Source organism: Pseudophryne corroboree, chromosome 9 (genome assembly GCF_028390025.1).
Source record: "Pseudophryne corroboree isolate aPseCor3 chromosome 9, aPseCor3.hap2, whole genome shotgun sequence".
Classification (NCBI taxonomy): domain Eukaryota; kingdom Metazoa; phylum Chordata; class Amphibia; order Anura; family Myobatrachidae; genus Pseudophryne; species Pseudophryne corroboree.
Window position 1 is genome coordinate 330,887,542 of NC_086452.1, and position 23,282 is coordinate 330,910,823.

The 23,282-nt window shown below is 45.9% G+C and overlaps 2 protein-coding genes across 7 annotated transcripts in view; one reads left to right on the forward strand and one right to left on the reverse strand.

The window, feature by feature from the left end:
• The window catches only part of MAFF (MAF bZIP transcription factor F), a 76,592-nt gene extending 76,304 nt beyond the window's left edge, over positions 1–288 (reverse strand). For all 3 annotated transcript variants that reach the window (XM_063940555.1, XM_063940554.1, XM_063940556.1), the window contains exon 1: positions 115–288. In XM_063940555.1, coding sequence (XP_063796625.1) covers positions 115–273 — 159 coding nt within the window. In that variant the 5' untranslated portion in view covers positions 274–288. The remainder of the gene's footprint in view (positions 1–114) is intronic.
• A 98-nt stretch (positions 289–386) lies between these two features.
• The window catches only part of PLA2G6 (phospholipase A2 group VI), a 256,996-nt gene continuing 234,100 nt past the window's right edge, over positions 387–23,282 (forward strand). Inside the window, exons 1-6 of one of the 4 annotated variants that reach the window (XM_063940550.1) lie at positions 387–673; positions 2,003–2,219; positions 14,577–14,792; positions 16,660–16,843; positions 17,034–17,221; positions 17,613–17,709. In XM_063940550.1, the coding sequence (XP_063796620.1) occupies positions 2,011–2,219; positions 14,577–14,792; positions 16,660–16,843; positions 17,034–17,221; positions 17,613–17,709 (894 nt within the window). In that variant the 5' untranslated portion in view covers positions 387–673; positions 2,003–2,010. The remainder of the gene's footprint in view (positions 674–2,002; positions 2,220–14,576; positions 14,793–16,659; positions 16,844–17,033; positions 17,222–17,612; positions 17,710–23,282) is intronic. The other 3 variants (XM_063940552.1, XM_063940551.1, XM_063940553.1) reach the window with 3 other exon arrangements.

Genomic DNA, 23,282 nt, shown 5'->3' on the forward strand with positions numbered 1-23,282 from the left:
TCGTTGACCATTAAGTTTGCAAGTAGAAGCTCTATTGCAAACATATAAATACACTACGTCTCCCCTCTTCTAAACATACAATTGTTACAAATAACGTTTGTAGCAATAACAGACCAGTACTTGATGCCTCAACAAAGATGGCGTCGCCGACAAGATGCCGGCCTTTCCGTACAACACAATTCCCCGCCAAAACAAATAATATGGCGTCTTTACTTCGATTTTTAAAGCGGAGCAGACCCTGTGTTTATGATGCTTTACAACATATTGCAACATATTGCATATTAATTATAGTTCCAGAGGACCATGCTCTCTCCCAGACAGGTCTCCCCAGCAGTGTTGACGTAGGAGGATGCGCGCCCGTACAGAGCAGACTGGCACGGAAGTCGGGTCAGTCTGCTCTCGCATTACTATAAACGTCAAAGCTCTTGTATTTCGCGAGTACCGCCATCTTGTCGATGATGGACATCGTTCATATAGTGCTTTTCCGGTACAAACATGGCTGTTGGCAGCTCTCTTCCCATTCGCTCACACCAGTAAAATCCCCACTCCACGGAGCTTTTATTGGTTCGTTTTCAGCAGATGTTTAAAGTAGGAGAGTTGTGATTGGTTAAGAGAGTCTAAGCTTACTGGTCTGAGCGGCCAGATAGCTGCTGGGAGCTGTGACAGCTGGGAGGTGAGTGCTGCTGCTGCTGGGAGTGGGGGGCTGGAAGATAAAAAAAAATGAAGGTTTTGGAAGTGATGATGTAATGAGAGCATTGCCAGGCTTGCAGGATGTACACGCGGGGAGATGACATTACACTTTAATCGCCCCAGTAATGGGTTTTATTTTAAAGTGGCCATCCTGAGTGACCAGCTTCTGCTTAAATAATGAACAGACCCGCTACATGTTTGCAGAATGTTACCAGAAACATTAGTATCAGTGGCAGATAGGTTTATAAGCTTATTCACAGGTCTCCTCGATCTCTTGTTATTAAAATTCTACCATGTGTCTTTTTTTCTTCTTCTTCTTTTAACCCACTGCTAATTTTTAGTCTAACTTAAAGTATCTCTAAAACGTCCCTATATTTCGTTGCTGACCAAATATAGTTATATTAAAAATAAATCTAAATATAGTTGTGTGATGCAATTCTCATTACTTATTCTCTGAGCTGTATGCATTTATATTTTTTATATATTGTAGTGTAATATTTTAATAATAAAATACACGATACACATGTAAATAATATATTATGGGTTGGGACTGGAAATCTTTGAGGTGTAACATCTATGCACTGTTTAGATACACGGATGACCAGCAAAATATCCCAGGAAAATAAATAATACATGTCTTCTCCTATTACTATTTAACTCTCTTATAAGCCTCCACCCCGAAGCCATCCATTTATCATTATCCAAAATCTTATTTCCTATTTCAGTATAGCCCAGTGATGGCTAACCTTGACATTCCAGCTGTTGTTGAACTACACATCCCAGCATGCCCTGCTACAGTTTTGCTATTTGGCCATGCTAAAACTGATGCACGGCATGCTGGGATGTGTAGTTCAACAACAGCTGGAGTGTCAAGGTTAGCCATCACTGGTATAGCCTATAATACTAATTATATGGACTGGCAAATGCCGGGTCACGCCAGCCATGCCTCCAGGCTATTATGTTTACCACATGTCGGTGCCTCTCCTGCCCTATACCTCCTCCACCTCTGCAGTGGCTGCTGTGCTCCCCACTGTACATGACAGAGATGGGACAGGTATTAAATTATTATATAGATAACTTTCTCCTGAGCAACCACATTCTTGCACTCTTCAAGTGGCATCCTACTACAGTGTCTACCCCAATGCAACCCCCCACAAGCCATCTCAATGTGGATGTCACCCAGATTTGTGCATCCTCTGGGTTTTCATAATCTGTGTTGGTTTTGTAAAGTTAAGCAACGGATTTATATCAAGTATTAATACTCCTGCTAGGCTCTCCTGTCTAATATCAGTTTATTTATTTTCCATCTCAGTGAATTCGATGGACCTGTTTGGACGGATCTTCAACACTGTGAGCGCAGTAAGCAGCCTATTCACAAATCCCTACAAGGTGCGGGAAGTACCTCTGTTGGATTATGTTGGTTGTCCCCGAATTAGAGAAGATGGACGGGTTTTGCTTTACAGGAGTAAGACCGCAAGATCATGGGAGTGTCTTTTAGTAAACCCTCTTACTCCGCAAAATGCATTTCGGTTAGTATATGCCTTATTATGACCATTTTACTACAGATTAGTGTCTTGTTACCATATAGTAATGTAATAAATGGCTGGTGTCCACAAACCAACAAGTTTCATTAAGCCTAGAATGTAAGTTGCTTTATATGTATTAATCATTCTTTTCTACTTCTGACAAAAACCACAAGAAAACATCCATTTGGGTTTATAACGAGGGTCCTCTTAAAAAACAAAAAAAACCAACAACTTGCCAACCTTGTTTATCTGAAGGATGCAGCTGACAGCTTTCGGGTCCTGGCCAAGCTCTCTCATCACTAGACCTCACCCCTGTTGTTCAAAATGCTGCGATTCACAGGTTGTGGGGAGGGGGTGGGGCTAAAATGTAATTTGCATACGTTAGCCCCTCCCCTCCATACAGGCCTCAAATTCCTTGCATTATCTCCTAATTCTAGGCACTTTACTAAGAAGTGGGCGGAATGTAAGAGATCCTCCTCCTCTTTCCATGGTGCGGGGAAGAGAAGGCAAAACATTGGAAATCTCCTGTAACTTCTGGCAAAGTAGGCAAGAACCAGGTCCTGCCCCCTTTGTAGCAAAATGGCGGTCCGCAATTAGAGATCGTTTTATTTGATTAGCATTCGAACAGCGGTGGGAACAGCACAAGCGCATAGCAGAAATGGAATCCCAGATTGGCAAACTCGTAGATCCGGCACTAATGATAATCTAGATGCTCTGTTTTTAAAGAGCTGCTTGCTCTTAGAGTTGGGCTAAATCAAACTCCTAATAGGATATTTTCTGTTAACCCCTTTGCTGCTGAGGAGGTCACTTTTGTAACAAAATTAAATTAATATAAAAAAGATTGGGGAGGGGGGATTTTATAGTCCCTTTATATCCCCCACCCTGGCACCTACAAAGAGGGGAGTCCCCTCATTCAACATAGGTTGCTCCCAGAAGTGGTTCTTGTAAATCAATGTGATCACCAAACCGTATCCCTACACTGCAGAAATATCATGGAGCTCAGTGATTGGGCACGATCTACCGCAAACTGGATTCCATAAATTCAGAACCACCTATATATGACAGAATCCCATCTTTCACATAATGCAGTACCCTAGTAGCTATTATTTTTTATCACCTGACAATATCACCCTGTGCTTTTGAAATCTTTGTTTCTCTGACGTCCTAGTGGATGCTGGGAACTCCGTAAGGACCATGGGGGATAGCGGGCTCCGAAGGAGGCTGGGCACTCTAGAAAGATTTATGACTACCTGGTGTGCACTGGCTCCTTCCACTATGACCCTCCTCCAAGCCTCAGTTAGATTTTGTGCCCGGCCGAGGTTGGATGCACACTAGGGGCTCTCCTGAGCCTTTAGAAAGAAAGATAGAAATTAGGTTTTTTATTTTCAGTGAGACCTGCCGGCAACAGGCTCACTGCAGCGAGGGACTAAGGGGAGAAGAAGCGAACCTGCCTGCTTGCAGCCAGCTTGGGCTTCTTAGGCTACTGGACACCATTAGCTCCAGAGGGATCGACCGCAGGCCCAGTCCTTGGTGTTCGGTCCCGGAGCCGCGCCGCCGTCCCCCTTACAGAGCCAGAAGCAAGAAGAGGTCCGGAAAATCGGCGGCAGAAGACATCAGTCTTCATCAAGGTAGCGCACAGCACTGCAGCTGTGCGCCATTGCTCCTCACACACACTTCACACTCCGGTCACTGAGGGTGCAGGGCGCTGGGGGGGGGGCGCCCTGAGAAGCAATAATAACACCTTGGCTGGCAAAAATACCACAATATATAGCCCCAGAGGCTATATATGTGGAATATACCCCTGCCAGAATCTAGGAAAAAGCGGGAGAATAGTCAGCGGAAAAGGGGCGGAGCTATCTCCCTCAGCACACTGGCGCCATTTCTCCTTCACAGATCCGCTTGAAGGAAGCTCCCTGGCTCTCCCCTGCAGTCTACACTACAGAAAAGGGTAAAAAAAGAGAGGGGGGGCACTAAATTTAGGCGCAGTATACAATTATATTGAAAAAGCAGCTATAGGGGACATAACTCAGTTAGTCCCTGCATTATATAGCGCTCTGGTGTGTGCTGGCATACTCTCACTCTGTCCCCCCAAAGGGCTTTTGTGGGTCCTGTCCTCTGTTGGAGCATTCCCTGTGTGTGTGCGGTGTGTCGGTACCGCTGTGTCGACATGTTTGATGAGGATAATGATGTGGAGACGGAGCAGATGCCTTTAGAAGGGATGTCACCCCCTGCGGGGCAGACACCTGAGTGGTTGAGCTTATGGAAGGAAATGAGTGCACGTATAGACTCCTTACATAAGAAATTTGACGACATGCCAAATGTGGGACAGCCGACTTCTCAGCTCGTGCCAGTCCAGGCGTCGCACGGGTCTTCAGGGGCTCTAAAACGCCCGTTACCTCAGACCCAGATGTCGACACGGATACTGACACCAGTGTCGACGACGATGAGTCTAACCTGATGCCCACTAAGGCCATTCACTGCATGATTGAGGCAATGAAAGAGGTGTTACACATTTCTGATATAAATACAGGTACCACTAAAAAGGGTATTATGTTTGGGGAGAAAAAACTACCTGTAGTTTTTCCCCCATCAGATGAATTAAATGAAGTGTGTGAAGAAGCGTGGGCTTTCCCTGATAAAAAATTGGTGATTCCTAAGAAGGTACTAATGGCGTTCCCTTTCCCGCCAGAGGATAGGTCACGTTGGGAAACACCTCCTAGGGTGGATAAAGCGCTCACACGTTTGTCTAAAAAGGTGGCACTACCGTCTCCGGATACGGCCGCCCTCAAGGAACCTGCTGATAGAAAGCAGGAGGCGATCCTGAAGTCTGTATATACACACTCAGGCATTATACCTAGGCCAGCTATTGCGTCAGCTTGGATGTGCAGTGCTGCCGCTGCTTGGTCAGATAAACTGTCAGAAAATATTGACACATTAGACAGAGACACGATCCTGCTAACCATAGACCATATCAAAGACTCAGTCTTATATATGAGAGATGCACAGAGGGAAATCTGCCGACTGGCATCTAAAGTAAGTGCATTGTCCATTTCTGCTAGGAGAGGCTTATGGACTCGCCAGTGGACAGGAGATGCAGATTCTAAAAGGCACATGGAAGTTTTGCCATATAAGGGTGAGGAATTATTTGGGGATGGTCTCTCGGACCTAGTTTCCACAGCAACGTCTGGGAAGTCAGCATTTTTACCCCATGTCCCCTCACAGCCTAAGAAGGCGCCGTTTTATCAGGTTCAGTCCTTTCGGACCCAGAAAAACAGGCGTGGAAAAGGCGGGTCCTTTCTGTCCAGAGGCAGAGGTAGGGGAAAAAGGCTGCAACAAACAGCAGGTTCCCAGGAGCAAAAGTCCTCCCCCGCTTCTTCTTCCAAGTCCGCCGCATGACGGTGGGGCTCCACAGGCGGAGCCAGGTACGGTGGGGGGCCGCCTCAAGAATTTCAGCGATCAGTGGGCTCGCTCACAGGTGGATCCCTGGATCCTTCAAATAGTATCTCAGGGGTACAAACTGGAATTCGAGGCGTCTCCACCCCACCGGTTCCTAAAATCTGCCTTGCCGATTGCTCCCTCAGACAGGGAGGCGGTGATAGCGGCAATTCACAAGCTGTATTCCCAGCAGGTGATAATCAAGGTACCCCTACTTTAACAAGGCCGGGGTTACTATTCCACACTATTTGTGGTACCGAAACCGGACGGTTCGGTGAGACCCATTTTAAATTTGAAATCCTTGAACACATACATAAAAAAATTCAAGTTCAAGATGGAATCGATCAGGGCGGTTATTGCAAGCCTGGACGAGGGGGATTACATGGTATCCCTGGACATCAAGGATGCTTACTTGCATGTCCCCATTTACCATCCTCACCAGGAGTACCTCAGATTTGTGGTACAGGATTGCCATTACCAATTCCAGACGCTGCCGTTTGGACTGTCCACGGCACCGAGGGTATTTACCAAGGTTATGGCGGAAATGATGATACTCCTTCGAAAAAAGGGAGTTTTAATTATCCCGTACTTGGACGATCTCCTAATAAAAGCGAGGTCCAAGGAACAGTTGTTGGTGGGAGTAGCACTATCTCAGGAGGTGCTGCACCAGCACGGCTGGATTCTGAATATCCCAAAGTCACAGCTGGTTCCGACGACACGGCTACTGTTCCTGGGTATGATTCTGGATACAGTCCAGAAAAAAGTGTTTATCCCGGAGGAGAAAGCCAGGGAGTTGTCATCTCTAGTCAGAGACCTCCTGAAACCAAAACAGGTATCAGTGCATCGTTGCACGCGGGTCCTGGGAAAGATGGTGGCTTCTTACGAAGCAATTCCCTTCGGCAGGTTCCATGCCAGAATCTTTCAGTGGGACCTGTTGGACCAGTGGTCCGGATCGCATCTTCAGATGCATCGCTTAATAACCCTGTCTCCAAGAACCAGGGTGTCTCTACTGTGGTGGCTGCAGAGTGCCCATCTTCTAGAGGGCCGCAGGTTCGGCATACAGGACTGGGTCCTGGTGACCACGGATGCCAGCCTTCGAGGCTGGGGGGCAGTCACACAGGGAAGAAACTTCCAAGGACTATGGTCGAGTCAGGAGACTTCCCTTCACATAAATATTCTGGAACTAAGGGCCATCTACAATGCCCTAAGTCAAGCAAAATCCCTGGTCCTACACCAGCCGGTGCTGATCCAGTCAGACAACATCACGGCAGTCGCCCATGTAAATCGACAGGGAGGCACAAGAAGCAGGATGGCGATGGCAGAAGCCACAAGAATTCTCCGATGGGCGGAGAATCATGTACTAGCACTGTCAGCAGTGTTCATTCCGGGAGTGGACAACTGGGAAGCAGACTTCCTCAGCAGACACGACCTCCACCCCGGAGAGTGGGGACTTCATCCAGAAGTTTTCCAGATGCTGGTAAACCGTTGGGAAAAACCACAGGTGGACATGATGGCGTCCCGCCTCAACAAAAAGTTGAAAAGATATTGCGCCAGGTCAAGGGACCCTCAGGCGATAGCTGTGGACGCTCTAGTGACACCGTGGGTGTACCAGTCGGTTTATGTGTTCCCTCCTCTACCTCTCATACCAAAGGTATTGAGAATAATAAGAAAGCGAGGAGTAAACACAATTCTCGTGGTTCCGGATTGGCCAAGACGAGCGTGGTACCCGGAACTTCAAGAGATGCTCTCAGAGGACCCGTGGCCTCTACCGCTCAGACAGGACCTGCTATAGCAGGGGCCCTGTCTGTTCCAAGACTTACCGCGGCTGCGTTTGACGGCATGGCGGTTGAACACCGGATCCTGAAGGAAAAGGGTATTCCGGAAGAAGTAATTCCTACGCTTATTAAGGCCAGGAAAGATGTAACTGCAAAGCATTATCACCGCATATGGCGGAAATATGTTGCATGGTGCGAGGCAAAAAAGGCCCCAACAGAGGAATTTCAGCTGGGTCGATTTCTGCATTTCCTGCAAGCAGGAGTGAATATGGGCCTAAAGCTAGGCTCCATTAAAGTACAGATCTCGGCTCTGTCGATTTTTCTTTCAAAAAGAACTAGCTTCAGTACCTGAAGTTCAGACATTTGTGAAGGGAGTGCTGCATATTCAGCCCCCGTTTGTGCCCCCTGTGGCACCTTGGGATCTCAACGTGGTGTTGAGTTTCTTAAAATCACATTGGTTTGAGCCACTTAAAACCGTGGATCTAAAATATCTCACATGGAAAGTGGTCATGTTATTGGCCTTGGCTTCAGCCAGGCGAGTGTCAGAATTGGCGGCTTTATCATGTAAAAGCCCTTATCTGATTTTCCATATGGATAGGGCAGAATTGAGGACTCGTCCCCAGTTTCTACCTAAGGTGGTGTCAGCGTTTCACCTGAACCAGCCTATTGTGGTGCCTGCGGCTACTAAGGATTTGGAGGACTCCAAGTTGCTAGACGTTGTCAGGGCCCTGAAAATTTATGTTTCCAGGACGGCTGGAGTCAGAAAATCTGACTCGCTGTTTATCCTGTATGCACCCAACAAGCTGGGTGCTCCTGCTTCTAAGCAGACGATTGCTCGCTGGATTTGTAGTACAATTCAGCTTGCACATTCTGTGGCAGGCCTGCCACAGCCAAAATCTGTAAATGCCCATTCCACAAGGAAAGTGGGCTCATCTTGGGCGGCTGCCCGAGGGGTCTCGGCTTTACAACTTTGCCGAGCAGCTACTTGGTCAGGGGCAAACACGTTTGCAAAATTTTACAAATTTGATACCCTGGCTGAGGAGGACCTAGAGTTCTCTCATTCGGTGCTGCAGAGTCATCCGCACTCTCCCGCCCGTTTGGGAGCTTTGGTATAATCCCCATGGTCCTTACGGAGTTCCCAGCATCCACTAGGACGTCAGAGAAAATAAGAATTTACTCACCGGTAATTCTATTTCTCGTAGTCCGTAGTGGATGCTGGGCGCCCATCCCAAGTGCGGATTGTCTGCAATACTTGTAAATAGTTATTGCTAACTAAAGGGTCATTGTTGAGCCATCTGTTGAGAGGCTCAGTTGTATTTCATACTGTTAACTGGGTATAGTATCACGAGTTATACTGTGTGATTGGTGTGGCTGGTATGAGTCTTACCCGGGATTCAAAATCCTTTCCTTATTGTGTCAGCTCTTCCGGGCACAGTATCCTAACTGAGGTCTGGAGGAGGGTAATAGAGGGAGGAGCCAGTGCACACCAGGTAGTCCTAAAGCTTTCTTTAGTTGTGCCCAGTCTCCTGCGGAGCCGCTATTCCCCATGGTCCTTACGGAGTTCCCAGCATCCACTACGGACTACGAGAAATAGATTTACCGGTGAGTAAAATCTTATTTCTCCCCCCCCCCAATATCTTTAGATACACCAAATTAACATTGACCACAGGCATCGTAACCAAACTTGGCTACCACACTGAAATCCTTGTCTCCTGCCTGCAGGCTATTGTCCTCTATCTATTGTATTACATTAGTAATGCCTTCATTTAGGACCCCCATGAATTGGCCTGGGAGCTGAATAGAGGGAAGACACTTACTCATGGCCTTTAAATGATTATTCTAGTTGGACTGCCCTGTACACTATACAGTAGTTATCTGAATTAATCCTAAAGTTTACCTTGATTAAATCGGTAAATGTTAAAATAACAATGCAATTTTCTTTGTTAAAGCCCCAATACATGACTTAAAAAACATGAATAAAAAGAAATAAATACACACTATTATCATATACACATATGTATTATATAGTTTCAAAATCTTGTAGCCTTCTCCCTGAAAATATTATAATTGTTGGGACACTCCATTCCCTGTGTCTTTACAATTTCAGAATGGCTGTTACAGTTATCTGTCATACTAGTTAACATGCTATATCTAAGGATTAAATGGGGTGGTCTTCTGTATGCCGACTGACGGGATCCCGGCGCACAGCATACCGGCGCCGGGATCCCGACAGCCGGCATACCGACACTTATTCTCCCTCGTGGGGGTCCACGACCCCCCTGGAGGGAGAATAAAATAGTGTGGCGCGCGTAGCGCGCCACCGTGCCCGCAATGGGCTCATTTGCGCTCGCCACACTGTCGGTAAGCCGGCGGTCGGGCTCCCGGCGCCGGTATGCTGGTCGCCGGGAGCCCGACCGCTGGCATATCGTAGTGAACCCGATTAAATGTATTCTGTGAGTAGTACTAATTATGGACTAACAATATAAACTACATATTAACAAACCTATATTTTGTTTGAATTGATGATTTTACTACCACTGCTACTGAAAGAAAAAAACCATAAGCTAGCACTGTCATCACTCACAATTGAAAATATAATGAAAATATACTTTGTATTAGTAACTTTATTACATATAAAATTAAAAACTGACTACTAGATGTTGACAAGTTACATTTTACAGGCGGTGCAAGAAAAATGGCAAGATGGTTGCTATAGGCAACTTCCTCACTTTATCTCTCCAATATTTCATAGATATCCCCATTAATTTTAACTGCAATGCTGTTGGCTTCTTGTGAAATGCAATAATAATCTCACCAATCCAGATTCATTACATTTATATTGTATTGTTGTGTCATTGCAACCTTTATTGGTATTTTCTTAGTTGTGTGGTATGTGTATACATTTTTACCCTTAAAGTACAATAAAAATGGACTCTACTTAATTTTTTTTTTCTAAAAATAATGTAACAAGTGCATGTAACGTGACCAGCGTAGCCGCAGTATTCTTGTGTCTGGGCACCTGCATTTCCCACTGTTCTCACCCTGTTTTTGCTGGTTACATATCGGCTTTTCAGGGTTTCACTCCTTAGAGAACAGTGGGCTAGATGTATGAAGTGTTGGTATGGGGGAGAAGTGGTATCAGTGCACGTTATGTGTTCTGATACAAATTCTCCTCTATGTATTACTGTAGCAATGTGTGGTACATGATCGGTCATTATCGGCTGCTATCTACATGATAGCGTGCCGATGTGCCGGGCAATGTATGAATGGTCAGTGGGACTGACCGTTCCAACTTCTGCAGCTATCGATTTTGACAGCTGCAGGTGTCTTTGCCCCATTCCAGACTGCATGTGAGATCTTGCGACGCTAGCAAGATCTCGCGCATGCCTAGTGTAGCTGGTTTGAAGGAGAGATGCAGTGCATGAGCACTAGGCTGATGTGCTGTGGCTCTGGCGGGAATCGCTGCAGGGGGATTTATTCCCCCACTCCGGCAAACGAGATGGTAATACATCTCGTCGGTGTACCTTCCTGCTTCGCCTTGGTAAAGAGGTGAAGCAGGAAGCTCTATAGCGTCACGTTACCAAGTATTTGCTCCTCAATCTACAGTATACACCTCTCTTCTTTGCTACACTATACACTTGTCTGGCAGATAATCTGTGGTTGGAATGAAAATCTGGTAATGGATGAGTGCAATTGACAATCGACCATTTGCTATCAAACAGTGGAAAATGGACAAAACCTGTCCGTGATTTAACCAACTTGTAGAAGTGACAGGTTTTGTCCAATTTCCAGTGTTTGGGAGCAAATGGTCGATTGTCAGTTGTTCTCATCCATTACCAGGTTTTCATTCCAACCACAGATTATTTGCCAGATACTTGTATAGTGTATGCCCAGTTTATGGCTCCATGATTTATGAGAAGAAACTACATTCTGACGCCTCGTTTTCTTCACACGGAGAATCCGCTCTCTCAGCTGACATCCATTTGTTGGAACCTCAATCTCAGCCCAGTGTGACACACAGAGGCCTTCTGACTCTGATGTTCGAACCACCGTGGCAGCTGTCGCTGCGGGATGGTCTACTCACTCAAGTACCTTTCCTGCATCCAGATTTAATTCAGATGGCTTTGTCAGTGTGTCACTTGAGAGCAGCATTTTGATCTCTAAGGGGTTTTCTGCGGCTGTCATGACGATTATGCTTTGTGGGCCTAAGCCAGCCACGGCAAACATTTACCACAGTGTGTGAAAAACTTACACTGGGTGGTGAGAGTGATGGGGAGTTTCGCTTCTCAGTTCTGCGTTCCACGTCTCATTTAATTTTTACAGGCTGTGTTGTTTCGGGGCCTCCACCTTTCATCATTATTGGGTCAGGTTTCTGCCTTGTCAGTCCTGTTTCAGAAACCTTTGGCCTCACTTCTGGACGTTCAGAAATTTATGGAAAGGGTGCTGCTTGTACAGGCATAATGTGTTCCACCTGTTCTGCCTTGGGACTGCAATTTGGTCTGAGAGGCGCTTTAGCGGTCTCCTTTTGAGCTAAAATCAATTAATCTGCAGTGTCTTACTTTGAAAGTGGCATTTCTGTTGGCCATTGCCTACACTCAGCTGGCTCAGAACTGACAGCGCTGTCGACCAATTCTCCTCTCCGTATTTTCCACTGTGACTGGGTGGTGCTCTATACTCACCCACCTTTTCAGCTTATGTAGCTTCCCCATTCCATCTGAATAAGAGAGTGTTTCACCAGCTTTTTGTCCTTCTGATTCTGCCAGCCCACTATGGTTCTTGGATGTTGTCCAGGCGTAGAAGGTTTATGTGGTCCCTCCTGCCTCCATTCGGAAGTCGGACAGTCTCTTGTTCCCCTGTGATACTCACAGATTGGGTTGGTTTGCATCCTAGCAGTCCATGGCTCATTAAGAGGGACATGTACTAATAAGCAGTGATAAAAGTGGAGAAGTGAGCCAGTGGAGAATCAGCATTGACGTAACATTTATCATTTGCATACTATAAACATATACAGAGCAGCTGATTGGTTGCCATGGGCAGCTTCTCCACTGGTTCACTTCTCCACTTCTATCACTGTTTAGTACATGAACATGACTGATCCTATCCGGACGCATTGTACTCTGGTGGTGAATGCTTCTTGGGTGGCGTGACAGGGTGCCTCAGTTGAACATCTGTGCAGAATGGCTTCTTAGTCCTCAATGCACAACCTCACTAAATTTTATCGCTATGACACTTTTGTAACCCAAGTTGCTAGTTAGTTTTGTACATGGCTAGAACCCTGCTCTAAGTAATAAATAATCTAGCTTCATGGTAACACTTCCACTTTGAAGGTTTGTGAGGAAAGCTTTACGCAGTGCCTTGTGCCGTGTATGGAAATTAAATGTTGTATGCCAATTTCAAGGTTGGTGTTCAGCTCGCTCCACGTTGACTTCCCCCTACATTGCCTCTGCTTCTCCGAGACAAGGTGCTGTGATGCATGAATGAAAATTAGAAAATTCTTTTAGAACATAGATAAATACTTTTCTTTGTGGATTTGAAATTTGTTTAATTTTATTGTTAGTGTGGTAATTACCTTGGCTGTCACTGCAACACAGTTTTTATATGTTATTCAGGTTGTGTTGAGGCTCTTGAGGTGGATCAGTACCAGTAGTCATAGTAGAGGTCTGTTTCTGAGTCACACGCAATGCTGATGATCACACAGTTGAGCCATTTTTTTCATCTGCCTGTGCATGCACAAATATACTGTTACGATCGGTACAGGCGCTGTCGGAAATGGGGCAGAAATGTGATGGGTGATCCTGGCCAATGACTGGGAGGTGGCTAAAAGTGTACGCAAAAAAATAATTTTCGTGGAAGAAACTGCAACGCAATGCGACTAGGATGCACCAGGAGACTGGGTTGATTACTTTGATATGCAATACTTGTATATCGGTGTGTGACTGAGTCTATGGGGGTGATTCCGAGTTGTTCGCTCGCTAGCTGCTTTTAGCAGCATTGCACACGCTAAGCCGCCGCCCTCTGGGAGTGTATCTTAGCTTAGCAGAAGTGCGAACGAAAGATTAGCAGAATTGCGAATAGAAATTTCTTAGCAGTTTCTGAGTAGCTCCAGACTTACTCAGCCATTGCGACCAGCTCAGTCCTTTTCGTTCCTGGTTTGACGTCACAAACACACCCAGCGTTTGCCCAACCACTCCCCCGTTTCTCCAGCCACTCCTGCGTTTTGCAACTCGAACGCCTGCGTTTTTCCGCACACTCCCATAAAATGGCCAGTTTCCGCCCAGAAACACCCACTTCCTGTCAATCACACTACGATCAGCACACCGATGAAAAAGCTCCGTTATGCCTTGAGTAAAATACCTAACTTTTGTGTAAAATAACTAAGCGCATGCGCTCTGCGAACCTTGCGCATGTGCAGTAAGCGACTAATCGCAGTATAGCGAAAATCAGCAACGAGCGAACAACTCGGAATGACCTCCTATATACGAGCACAACAGAACTTGTATTGGAAAAAAACTGCAACTGCTACAAAGTAACACTTTATGTACAGAGTCAGAGACTAAGAGGTCTATTTACTAAGCCTTGGATGGAGATGAAGTCGCTGGAGATAAACTACCAGCCAATCGGCTCCTAACTGCCATGTCACAGGCTGTTTTTGAAAAATAACAGTTAGGAGCCGATTGGCTGGTACTTTATCTCCAGCGACTTTATCTCCATCCAAGGCTTAGTAAATAGACCCTATGTTGCACACACACAAACTGTACAAGTGTCCTATGTCAAATTAACCCAGTCTCCTGGTGCGTCCTAGTCGCATTGCGTTGTGACTATTGACACCATTTTCATGAAGAAATACAACGAACGCTAGCAGAGTCTGTTTGGAATGACTACAGCAATGATGCATGAGGACACATCTCTAGGAGAAACGTTTAGTTGGAAAAGTAATTTAATTGGCGGTTGCTGTAATGATGATTAGGAGGCTTCTGCCTTTCTGGCATTAACTTGTAATAATTAGAAATAATATTAGGCTTTGTTATCTTTAGGGTGTTTTACTTATTATAATACACTGTACATGAATATAGAGGAAGTCATCAAAGCACATTCATGTATGACATTGTTCTCTATTTTTATGTCATCCTGATGATTTTTTTTCTCTTAGTCTGTTCCAGCTGAATTCAGAGACAGAAGCTCTCCAGCAATTTCAGGAATATGCACTCAAACTGCGGCCATTTTATGAGAGTGCCAGACAGGGACATCATCTAGAAACTGTCCAACAACTCACAGACTGTCTGCGTGGACATCCAAGCTGGTCTTTGGCACACATAGCAGTGGAGATGGGCCTTCGAGATAGTTTTAGGCACAATGGAATTCTAAGGTAACATAAGGTTACTGTCACTGTAACAGTTGGTGTATGTTGATTATTAGTTCAACTTGACCCTAGGTATTGGTACCCATACTACTAATTACACTGTTGCCGAAGTTGCACACTATAGCATGTGTTGGACAACTATACATAGTATCTAAGAAAAATGTTTTATTATTATACTTGTCTATATAGCATACAAATCTTTAATATTTTTCCAAGTCGTCACATTTCATCCCTGTTCTTATAGGAAATCTAATTCCTAAGCAGGATTATGTACAGTTGCACACAGCACCTTACTAATACTTCGTTGTTTCAGCCTGTTGCACAAACAAGTAAGATAGAAGCAAACATGGAATAGCACACTTGTCTGTCTTCTCTCCTATTTACTATCACTCAATTATTTTATTGTAAGCAATATACTGGCACCGTCTTCATAAATGCCAGATGGTAGGTGTGTGCTGAGTAATACTCGTCATAAGTGCCATTTAAATATGCTGTGTATAGCTGGGTTACGATCTTGTGTCTCTGACACAAAGGATGGGCCACCTCACAGCCTGTCGTCATCCATGCTGGTAGCCAGTGTACCAAACTGTTTTCCACATTGTCCTATATAGGTGGTCTGGGCAGTCATGCAGGAGCCATTACTGTATAAAAAAGGCACCTGCTATGTTGGAAAGATTATGGCCGGCACTTGAAACCATATTTTATACCTGACAGTCATCCCACTCAAAGTATTCTGCTTGCAATTCTCAGGCCAGTAAAAGTAGCTAGCCCTATACAGGGCAACATTTTGTATATGTACTGTATATGAAAATGTATACATGTTCTAAGTCCTGGCCTTTGCCAGAACCTAAGATTGCTTCAATGGTTCTCTGGTATTCCATTGGTATTCTGACATAAGGGACTGCATGAAATATTAAACCACATTATGATGCATCTGCAATGGTCCTTCTGAACTTTGCTATCAAGCAATACTATCCACTGCCAAACAGCACAAGAGCAGGTTCAGTGGCCCATGAGCATGTGGCCTGATCTTCTCCTATCTGTGAGTCTTGCTATATAGGTCAGGGAGCACAGCGAGGGGCTGAAAACCCCCCCATTAATCTGGTGGATTTTTACATCATGAACTGAGCCCCAGAAAGCATCCAGAACACTGCAGGGGGGATGTGGATAGCAGGTACTGCTTGCAATAGCTGCTCATATATTACCAGCATAGGCCTAGTGAGAACCATTTAGGACATTAGGCCTGCCGTAAAGTCCACCTATAACCTGTGTCCAAAACATACTGGGGGGCACCACAGGTTTGTTCTGCTTCTTGAAAGATAATGGTATAAGAATCACCTGTCTGCAGCTTTGTACTGGGTATACCTAAGGTTATATAAAAATAGACCTACGGCCACACAATCTGGGCACAGAAGCACATTTGTACATGGCATATGATGACAAGCAATATTGGGTATTATTAACACTTTAAATGCCATTCCACTCTACCATAAGCCATGTGGTCTTTCATCATGTGGAATTAGCTATATTATGGAGGATCTTCCTACCGCTATGTCTGTCTTTGCCCTGTTTTGTTCTATAACTGTTGTTCTAATTGTAAAGCGCAACGGAATATGCTGCGCTATATAAGAAACTGCTAATAAATAAATAATAATCTGCCTAAGGGTACTCACATACTCAGTGGCCAATTATCATTTACATTTTTTTTTTTTACTTCAAATTTAAAACCTTCCATCAACTTTGGCAGTTTACTTAGGAGTCGGACTTGTACTTGTGTGTAGTATACACTATATAAATGTACACATATGCGTCATTGTACAGTATAGTACCATTGGCAGGTTTTGCAGTAAGTAAAACTTTATGTATTATTCAGGAGTGTGAACAGCACAGAATGTGATGGAGGCTGCACCCCACTGCACCTGGCCTGCAAGAAAGGGGACATTGAGTGCATACAGGAGCTTGTGGAGGAGTGTCATGCCAAGCAGGACATTGCTGACTCTAATGGAGAGACCGTGTTCCATTACGCAGCCCGTCAGAACAATCCCCGTGTTATCGAGGTTACTACTTGCATGCAGCATTGTTGTTGACTTTTTGACTGTTCCATCAATATGCTTTCCTGGACCTTTTTATTTTTTTCTGCCATCACATTTACCTATATGCCCACCACCTACTTTGTACCTTGTGTGCCACCCACTAAGCTCTCACTTGTTGTTTTCTTTGCCACTCCCTTTTTTCACTTACTTCTAGATCCTGTGTTCTGTGCCATCCATTGGTATTAACCATCTGAGCAACACCAGGGAGGCTCCATTGCATGTGGCCTGCCGCATGGGCAAGGCTGAGTCAGTGCTTGCCCTGCTGCGCTGCCACGCTCACTGTGATAGCATGGGAAAGGATGGCTACCCCATTCACACAGCTATGAAATACTCCATGAAAGGGTAAGGTAAACACAGCATTCATAGAGAAGCATTGCCAAAGACTGCATACGTCACAGTGCAGCATATTAACATTGACTCCATGAAGGAATATTTGTTATGCACATCAATATTCTGATGAAACGTGACAAATAAAATAATAAATAAAACAACCGCTGTACGTTTAAAAGGGCATTGCTCTGAAACTGACTTTTATATTGCAATGCCAATCTTACTAATTCAACTGTTATAGCATTTACCGTGCCCACTATGATGTGAGTTGGAATGAATACTGGCAATATTATGAATAATGAAATATCAGTACTCTAAGTAGTTGACTCCCCTCACTGAGATCAGACTATTCCACTATATATAATATAATATAAATATAGAAAAATATATGCTTCCTTTTTAGATGTGCAGAAGCAATATTGGACTTCAGTGCTAGCCAGGTCCGTGCAGAAGATCCTCGACACGGGGCAACCCCTCTGCATTGGGCAAAGACAGCTGAGGTATGATGTTATTGACATACACACGCAAGATATGAAGCCAACATAACCCTTCTTGGACTAACCATTCATTGTGAATAAGTATTTTACTAATAGGGAAGAGGGTCTACTACTAGTGCTCTGATTCTATATACTTTACTTTATCTACTCTAATCCAGGGGGTCATGCCCTAAAATATCAGTAGTGTAAATTAAGGGATTAATGCTTTAACCCAGTGGATCCCAAACTCAATCCTCAAGGCACCCTAAAAGTCATGATTTTAAGGATATTCATGTGACTTAATTAGTATCTAATTTATTGATTTAGTCATCTGTGCTCAGCCATGGATATTCTTAATACGTGTACTGTTAGTGTGCCTTGAGGACCAAGTTTGGAAACCTCTGCTTTAATCTAGAGCATGGGTCTTCAACCTGCAGAACTACACATCCCAGCATGCCCTGCCTCAGTTTTAACATGCCCTAATAGCAAAACTGTGGTAGGGCTTACTGGGACATGCAGTTTATTGGCTGATGATTATTCATATTTCTGTCAGACGAAAACTTTCAGTATGCTCTGTGCCAGGGATAATTGGTGAATATCCCCATTTAGATCATAACTTTTCATGACCTGTAAATTATGCTACAGTATATTCACTACACTGTCAAACTATCGGGGTTATTAAGCTACAGTAGCAGTTTTGCAAGAAAATGCAAAACTGCTAATCGCATGCTGGGAGCCGTCCAGCATGTGTAGCTCCGCCCTGTGATCACATTTCAAATGCAATCGCATCGCAGAAATTGAGAAACATCAGGCAACATCGGTAGCCCCCTGCATACTCAGCAAGGCTGCGCATGCAGACGCATCGGCGCCAATCTCCCGTCGTAGGGAACGCAGGTGACATCACCCGCCCATCTCAAAAAATGGCCATGACACACCTGTGTTCCCCGCACCACTCCCACCAACGCCACGTCGCTGCTCCCGAACGCCCGCCAGCTGTCAATAACTGAGATCAAATCATGTTGGGATGCGATCGAGTAGTGGAAACCCACGCACGCACAATTTGGCCGCAGTGCATGCGCAGTTGGTTGATTCTCGAATGTGCAATTTAGCGATCCAAGCTGAATAACCCCCTACACCCCAAACATAGAGCAAAGTATTTAAAAACTCACTAATGTGAGTTGCCAGTTGGTAAACACCATGGCATAACTAAACTTTATAAGGTGTAACTTGGAATTTGTAGATTAATACAGTTCTAGCGTGGGTGGGAAGTTTTCTACCCATTTCTCTGACGTCCTAGTGGATGCTGGGGACTCCGTCAGGACCATGGGGAATAGCGGCTCCGCAGGAGACAGGGCACAAAAGTAAAAGCTTTAGGATCAGGTGGTGTGCACTGGCTCCTCCCCCTATGACCCTCCTCCAAGCCTCAGTTAGATTTTTGTGCCCGGCCGAGAAGGGTGCAATCTAGGTGGCTCTCCTAAAGAGCTGCTTAGAGTAAAAGTTTTGTTAGGTTTTTTATTTTCAGTGAGTCCTGCTGGCAACAGGCTCACTGCATCGAGGGACTTAGGGGAGAGAAGTGAACTCACCTGCGTGCAGGATGGATTGGCTTCTTAGGCTACTGGACACCATTAGCTCCAGAGGGAGTCGGAACACAGGTCTCACCCTGGGGTTCGTCCCGGAGCCGCGCCGCCGACCCACTTGCAGATGCCGAAAAGTGAAGAGGTCCAGAAACCGGCGGCAGAAGACTTTTCAGTCTTCATAAGGTAGCGCACAGCACTGCAGCTGTGCGCCATTGTTGTCAGCACACTTCATAGCAGCGGTCACTGAGGGTGCAGGGCGCTGGGGGGGGCGCCCTGGGCAGCAATGATAGTACCTTATTCTGGCTAAAAATACATCACATATAGCCCCTGGGGGCTATATGGATGTATTTAACCCCTGCCAGGTCTCAGAAAAACGGGAGAAGAAGCCCGCCGAAAAGGGGGCGGGGCCTATTCTCCTCAGCACACAGCGCCATTTTCCCTCACAGAAATGCTGGTGGGAAGGCTCCCAGGCTCTCCCCTGGACTGCACTACAGAAACAGGGTTAAAACAGAGAGGGGGGGCACTTATTTGGCGATATGACTATATATATTAAAATGCTATAAGGGAAAAACACTTATATAAAGGTTGTCCCTGTATAATTATAGCGTTTTTGGTGTGTGCTGGCAAACTCTCCCTCTGTCTCCCCAAAGGGCTAGTGGGGTCCTGTCCTCTATCAGAGCATTCCCTGTGTGTGTGCTGTGTGTCGGTACGTGTGTGTCGACATGTATGAGGACGATGTTGGTGAGGAGGCGGAGCAATTGCCTGTAATGGTGATGTCACTCTCTAGGGAGTCGACACCGGAATGGATGGCTTATTTAAGGAATTACGTGATAATGTCAACACGCTGCAAGGTCGGTTGACGACATGAGACGGCCGGCAAACCAATTAGTACCTGTCCAGTCGTCTCAAACACCGTCAGGGGCGTTAAAACGTCCTTTTACCTCAGTCGGTCGACACAGACACAGACACGGACACTGACTCCAGTGTCGACGGTGAAGAAACAAACGTATTTTCCTTTAGGGCCACACGTTACTTGTTAAGGGCAATGAAGGAGGTGTTACATATTTCTGATACTACAAGTACCACAAAAAAAGGGTATTATGTGGAGTGTGAAAAAACTACCTGTAGTTTTTCCTGAATCAGATAAATTAAATGAAGTGTGTGATGATGCGTGGGTTTCCCCCGATAGAAAATTATTGGCGGTATACCCTTTCCCGCCAGAAGTTAGGGCGCGTTGGAAAACACCCCTTAGGGTGGATAAGGCGCTCACACGCTTATCAAAACAAGTGGCGGTACCGTCTCCAGATAGGGCCGCCCTCAAGGAGCCAGCTGATAGGAGGCTGGAAAATATCCTAAAAAGTATATACACACATACTGGTGTTATACTGCGACCAGCGATCGCCTCAGCCTGGATGTGCAGCGCTGGGGTGGCTTGGTCGGATTCCCTGACTGAAAATATTGATACCCTTGACAGGGACAGTATTTTATTGACTATAGAGCATTTAAAGGATGCATTTCTATATATGCGAGATGCACAGAGGGATATTTGCACTCTGGCATCAAGAGTAAGTGCGATGTCCATATCTGCCAGAAGTTGTTTATGGACACGACAGTGGTCAGGTGATGCAGATTCCAAACGGCACATGGAAGTATTGCCGTATAAAGGAGAAAAAGACAACGTCTTTTCAGCCTCAGTCCTTTCGTCCCCATAAGGGCAAGCGGGCAAAAGGCCAGTCATATCTGCCATGGGATAGAGGAAAGGGAAGAAGACTGCAGCAGGCAGCCCATTCCCAGAAACAGAAGCCCTCCACCGCTTCTGCCAAGTCCTCAGCATGACGCTGGGGCCGTACAAGCGGACTCGGGTGCGGTGGGGGGGGTCGTCTCAAGAGTTTCAGCACGCAGTGGGCTCACTCGCAAGTGGACCCCTGGATCCTACAAGTAGTATCCCAGGGGTACAGATTGGAAATTCGAGACGTCTCCCCCTCGCAGGTTCCTGAAGTCTGCTTTACCAACGTCTCCCTCCGACAGGGAGGCAGTAGTGGAAACAATTCACAAGCTGTATTCCCAGCAGGTGATAATCAAAGTACCCCTCCTACAACAAGGAAAGGGGTATTATTCCACACTATATTGTGGTACTGAAGCCAGACGGCTCAGTGAGACCTATTCTAAATCTGAAATAGTTGAACACTTACATACAAAGGTTCAAATCAAGATGGAGTCACTCAGAGCAGTGATAGCGAACCAGGAAGAAGGGGACTATATGGTGTCCCGGGACATCAGGGATGCTTACCTCCATGTCCCAATTTGCCCTTCTCACCAAGGGTACCTCAGGTTCGTGGTACAGAACTGTCACTATCAGTTTCAGACGCTGCCGGTTGGATTGTCCACGGCACCCCGGGTCCTTACCAAGGTAATGACCGAAATGATGATTCTTCTTCAAAGAAAATGGACGATCTCCTGATAGGGGCAAGGTCCAGAGAACAGTTGGAGGTCGGAGTAGCACTATCTCAAGTAGTTCTACGACAGCACGGGTGGATTCTAAATATTCCAAAACCGCAGCTGTTTCCGACGACACGTCTGCTGTTCCTAGGGATGATTCTGGACACAGTCCAGAAAAAGGTGTTTCTCCCGGAGAAGAAAGCCAGGGAGTTATCCGAGCTAGTCAGGAACCTCCTAAAACCAGGAAAAGTGTCAGTGCATCATTGCACAAGGGTCCTGGGAAAAATGGTGGCTTCTTACGAAGCGATTCCATTCGGTAGATTTCACGCAAGAACTTTTCAGTGGGATCTGCTGGAAAAATGGTCCGGATCGCATCTTCAGATGCATCAGCGGATAACCCTGTCTCCAAGGACAAGGGTGTTTCTTCTGCGGTGGCTGCAGAGTGCTCATCTACTAAAGGGCCGCAGATTCGGCATTCAGGACTGGGTCCTGGTGACCACGGATGCCAGCCTGAGAGGCTGGGGAGCAGTCACACAGGGAAAAAATTTCCAGGGAGTGTGATCAAGTCTAGAGACTTCTCTCCACATAAATATACTGGAGCTAAGGGCAATTTACAATGTTCTAAGCTTAGCAAGACCTCTGCTTCAAGGTCAGCCGGTATTGATCCAGTGGGACAACATCACGGCAGTCGCCCACGTAAACAGACAGGGCGGCACAAGAAGCAGGAGGGCAATGGCAGAAACTGCAAGGATTCTTCGCTGGGCGAAAAATCATGAGATAGCACTGTCAGCAGTGTTCATTCCGGGAGTGGACAACTGGGAAGCAGACTTCCTCAGCAGGCACGACCTCCACCCGGGAGAGTGGGGACTTCATCGGGAAGTATTCCACATGATTGTGAACCGTTGGGAAAGACCAAAGGTGGACATGATGGCGTCCCGCCTGAACAAAAAACTGGACAGGTATTGCGCCAGGTCAAGAGACCCTCAAGCAATATCTGTGGACGTTCTGGTAACACCGTGGGTGTACCAGTCGGTGTATGTGTTCCCTCCTCTGCTTCTCATAACCAAGGTACTGAGAATTATAAGACGTAGAGGAGTAAGAACTATACTCGTGGCTCCGGATTGGCCAAGAAGGACGTGGCACCCGGAACTTCAAGAAATGCTCACAGAGGACTCATGGCCTCTGCCGCTAAGAAGGGACTTGCTTCAGCAAGTACCAGGTCTGTTCCAAGACTTACCGCGGCTGCGTTTGACGGCATGGCGGTGGAACGCCAGATCCTAAGGGAAAAAGGCATTCCGGAAGAGGTCATTCCTACCCTGGTCAAAGCCAGGAAGGAGGTGACCGCAAAACATTATCACCACATGTGGCGAAAATATGTTGCGTGGTGTGAGGCCAGGAAGGCCCCACGAAGAAATTTCAACTCGGTCGATTCCTGCATTTCCTGCAAACAGGAGTGTCTGTGGGCCTAAAATTGGGGTCCATTAAGGTTCAAATTTCGGCCCTGTCAATTTTCTTCCAGAAAGAATTGGCTTCAGTTCCTGAAGTCCAGAAGTTTGTCAAGGGAGTATTGCATATACAACC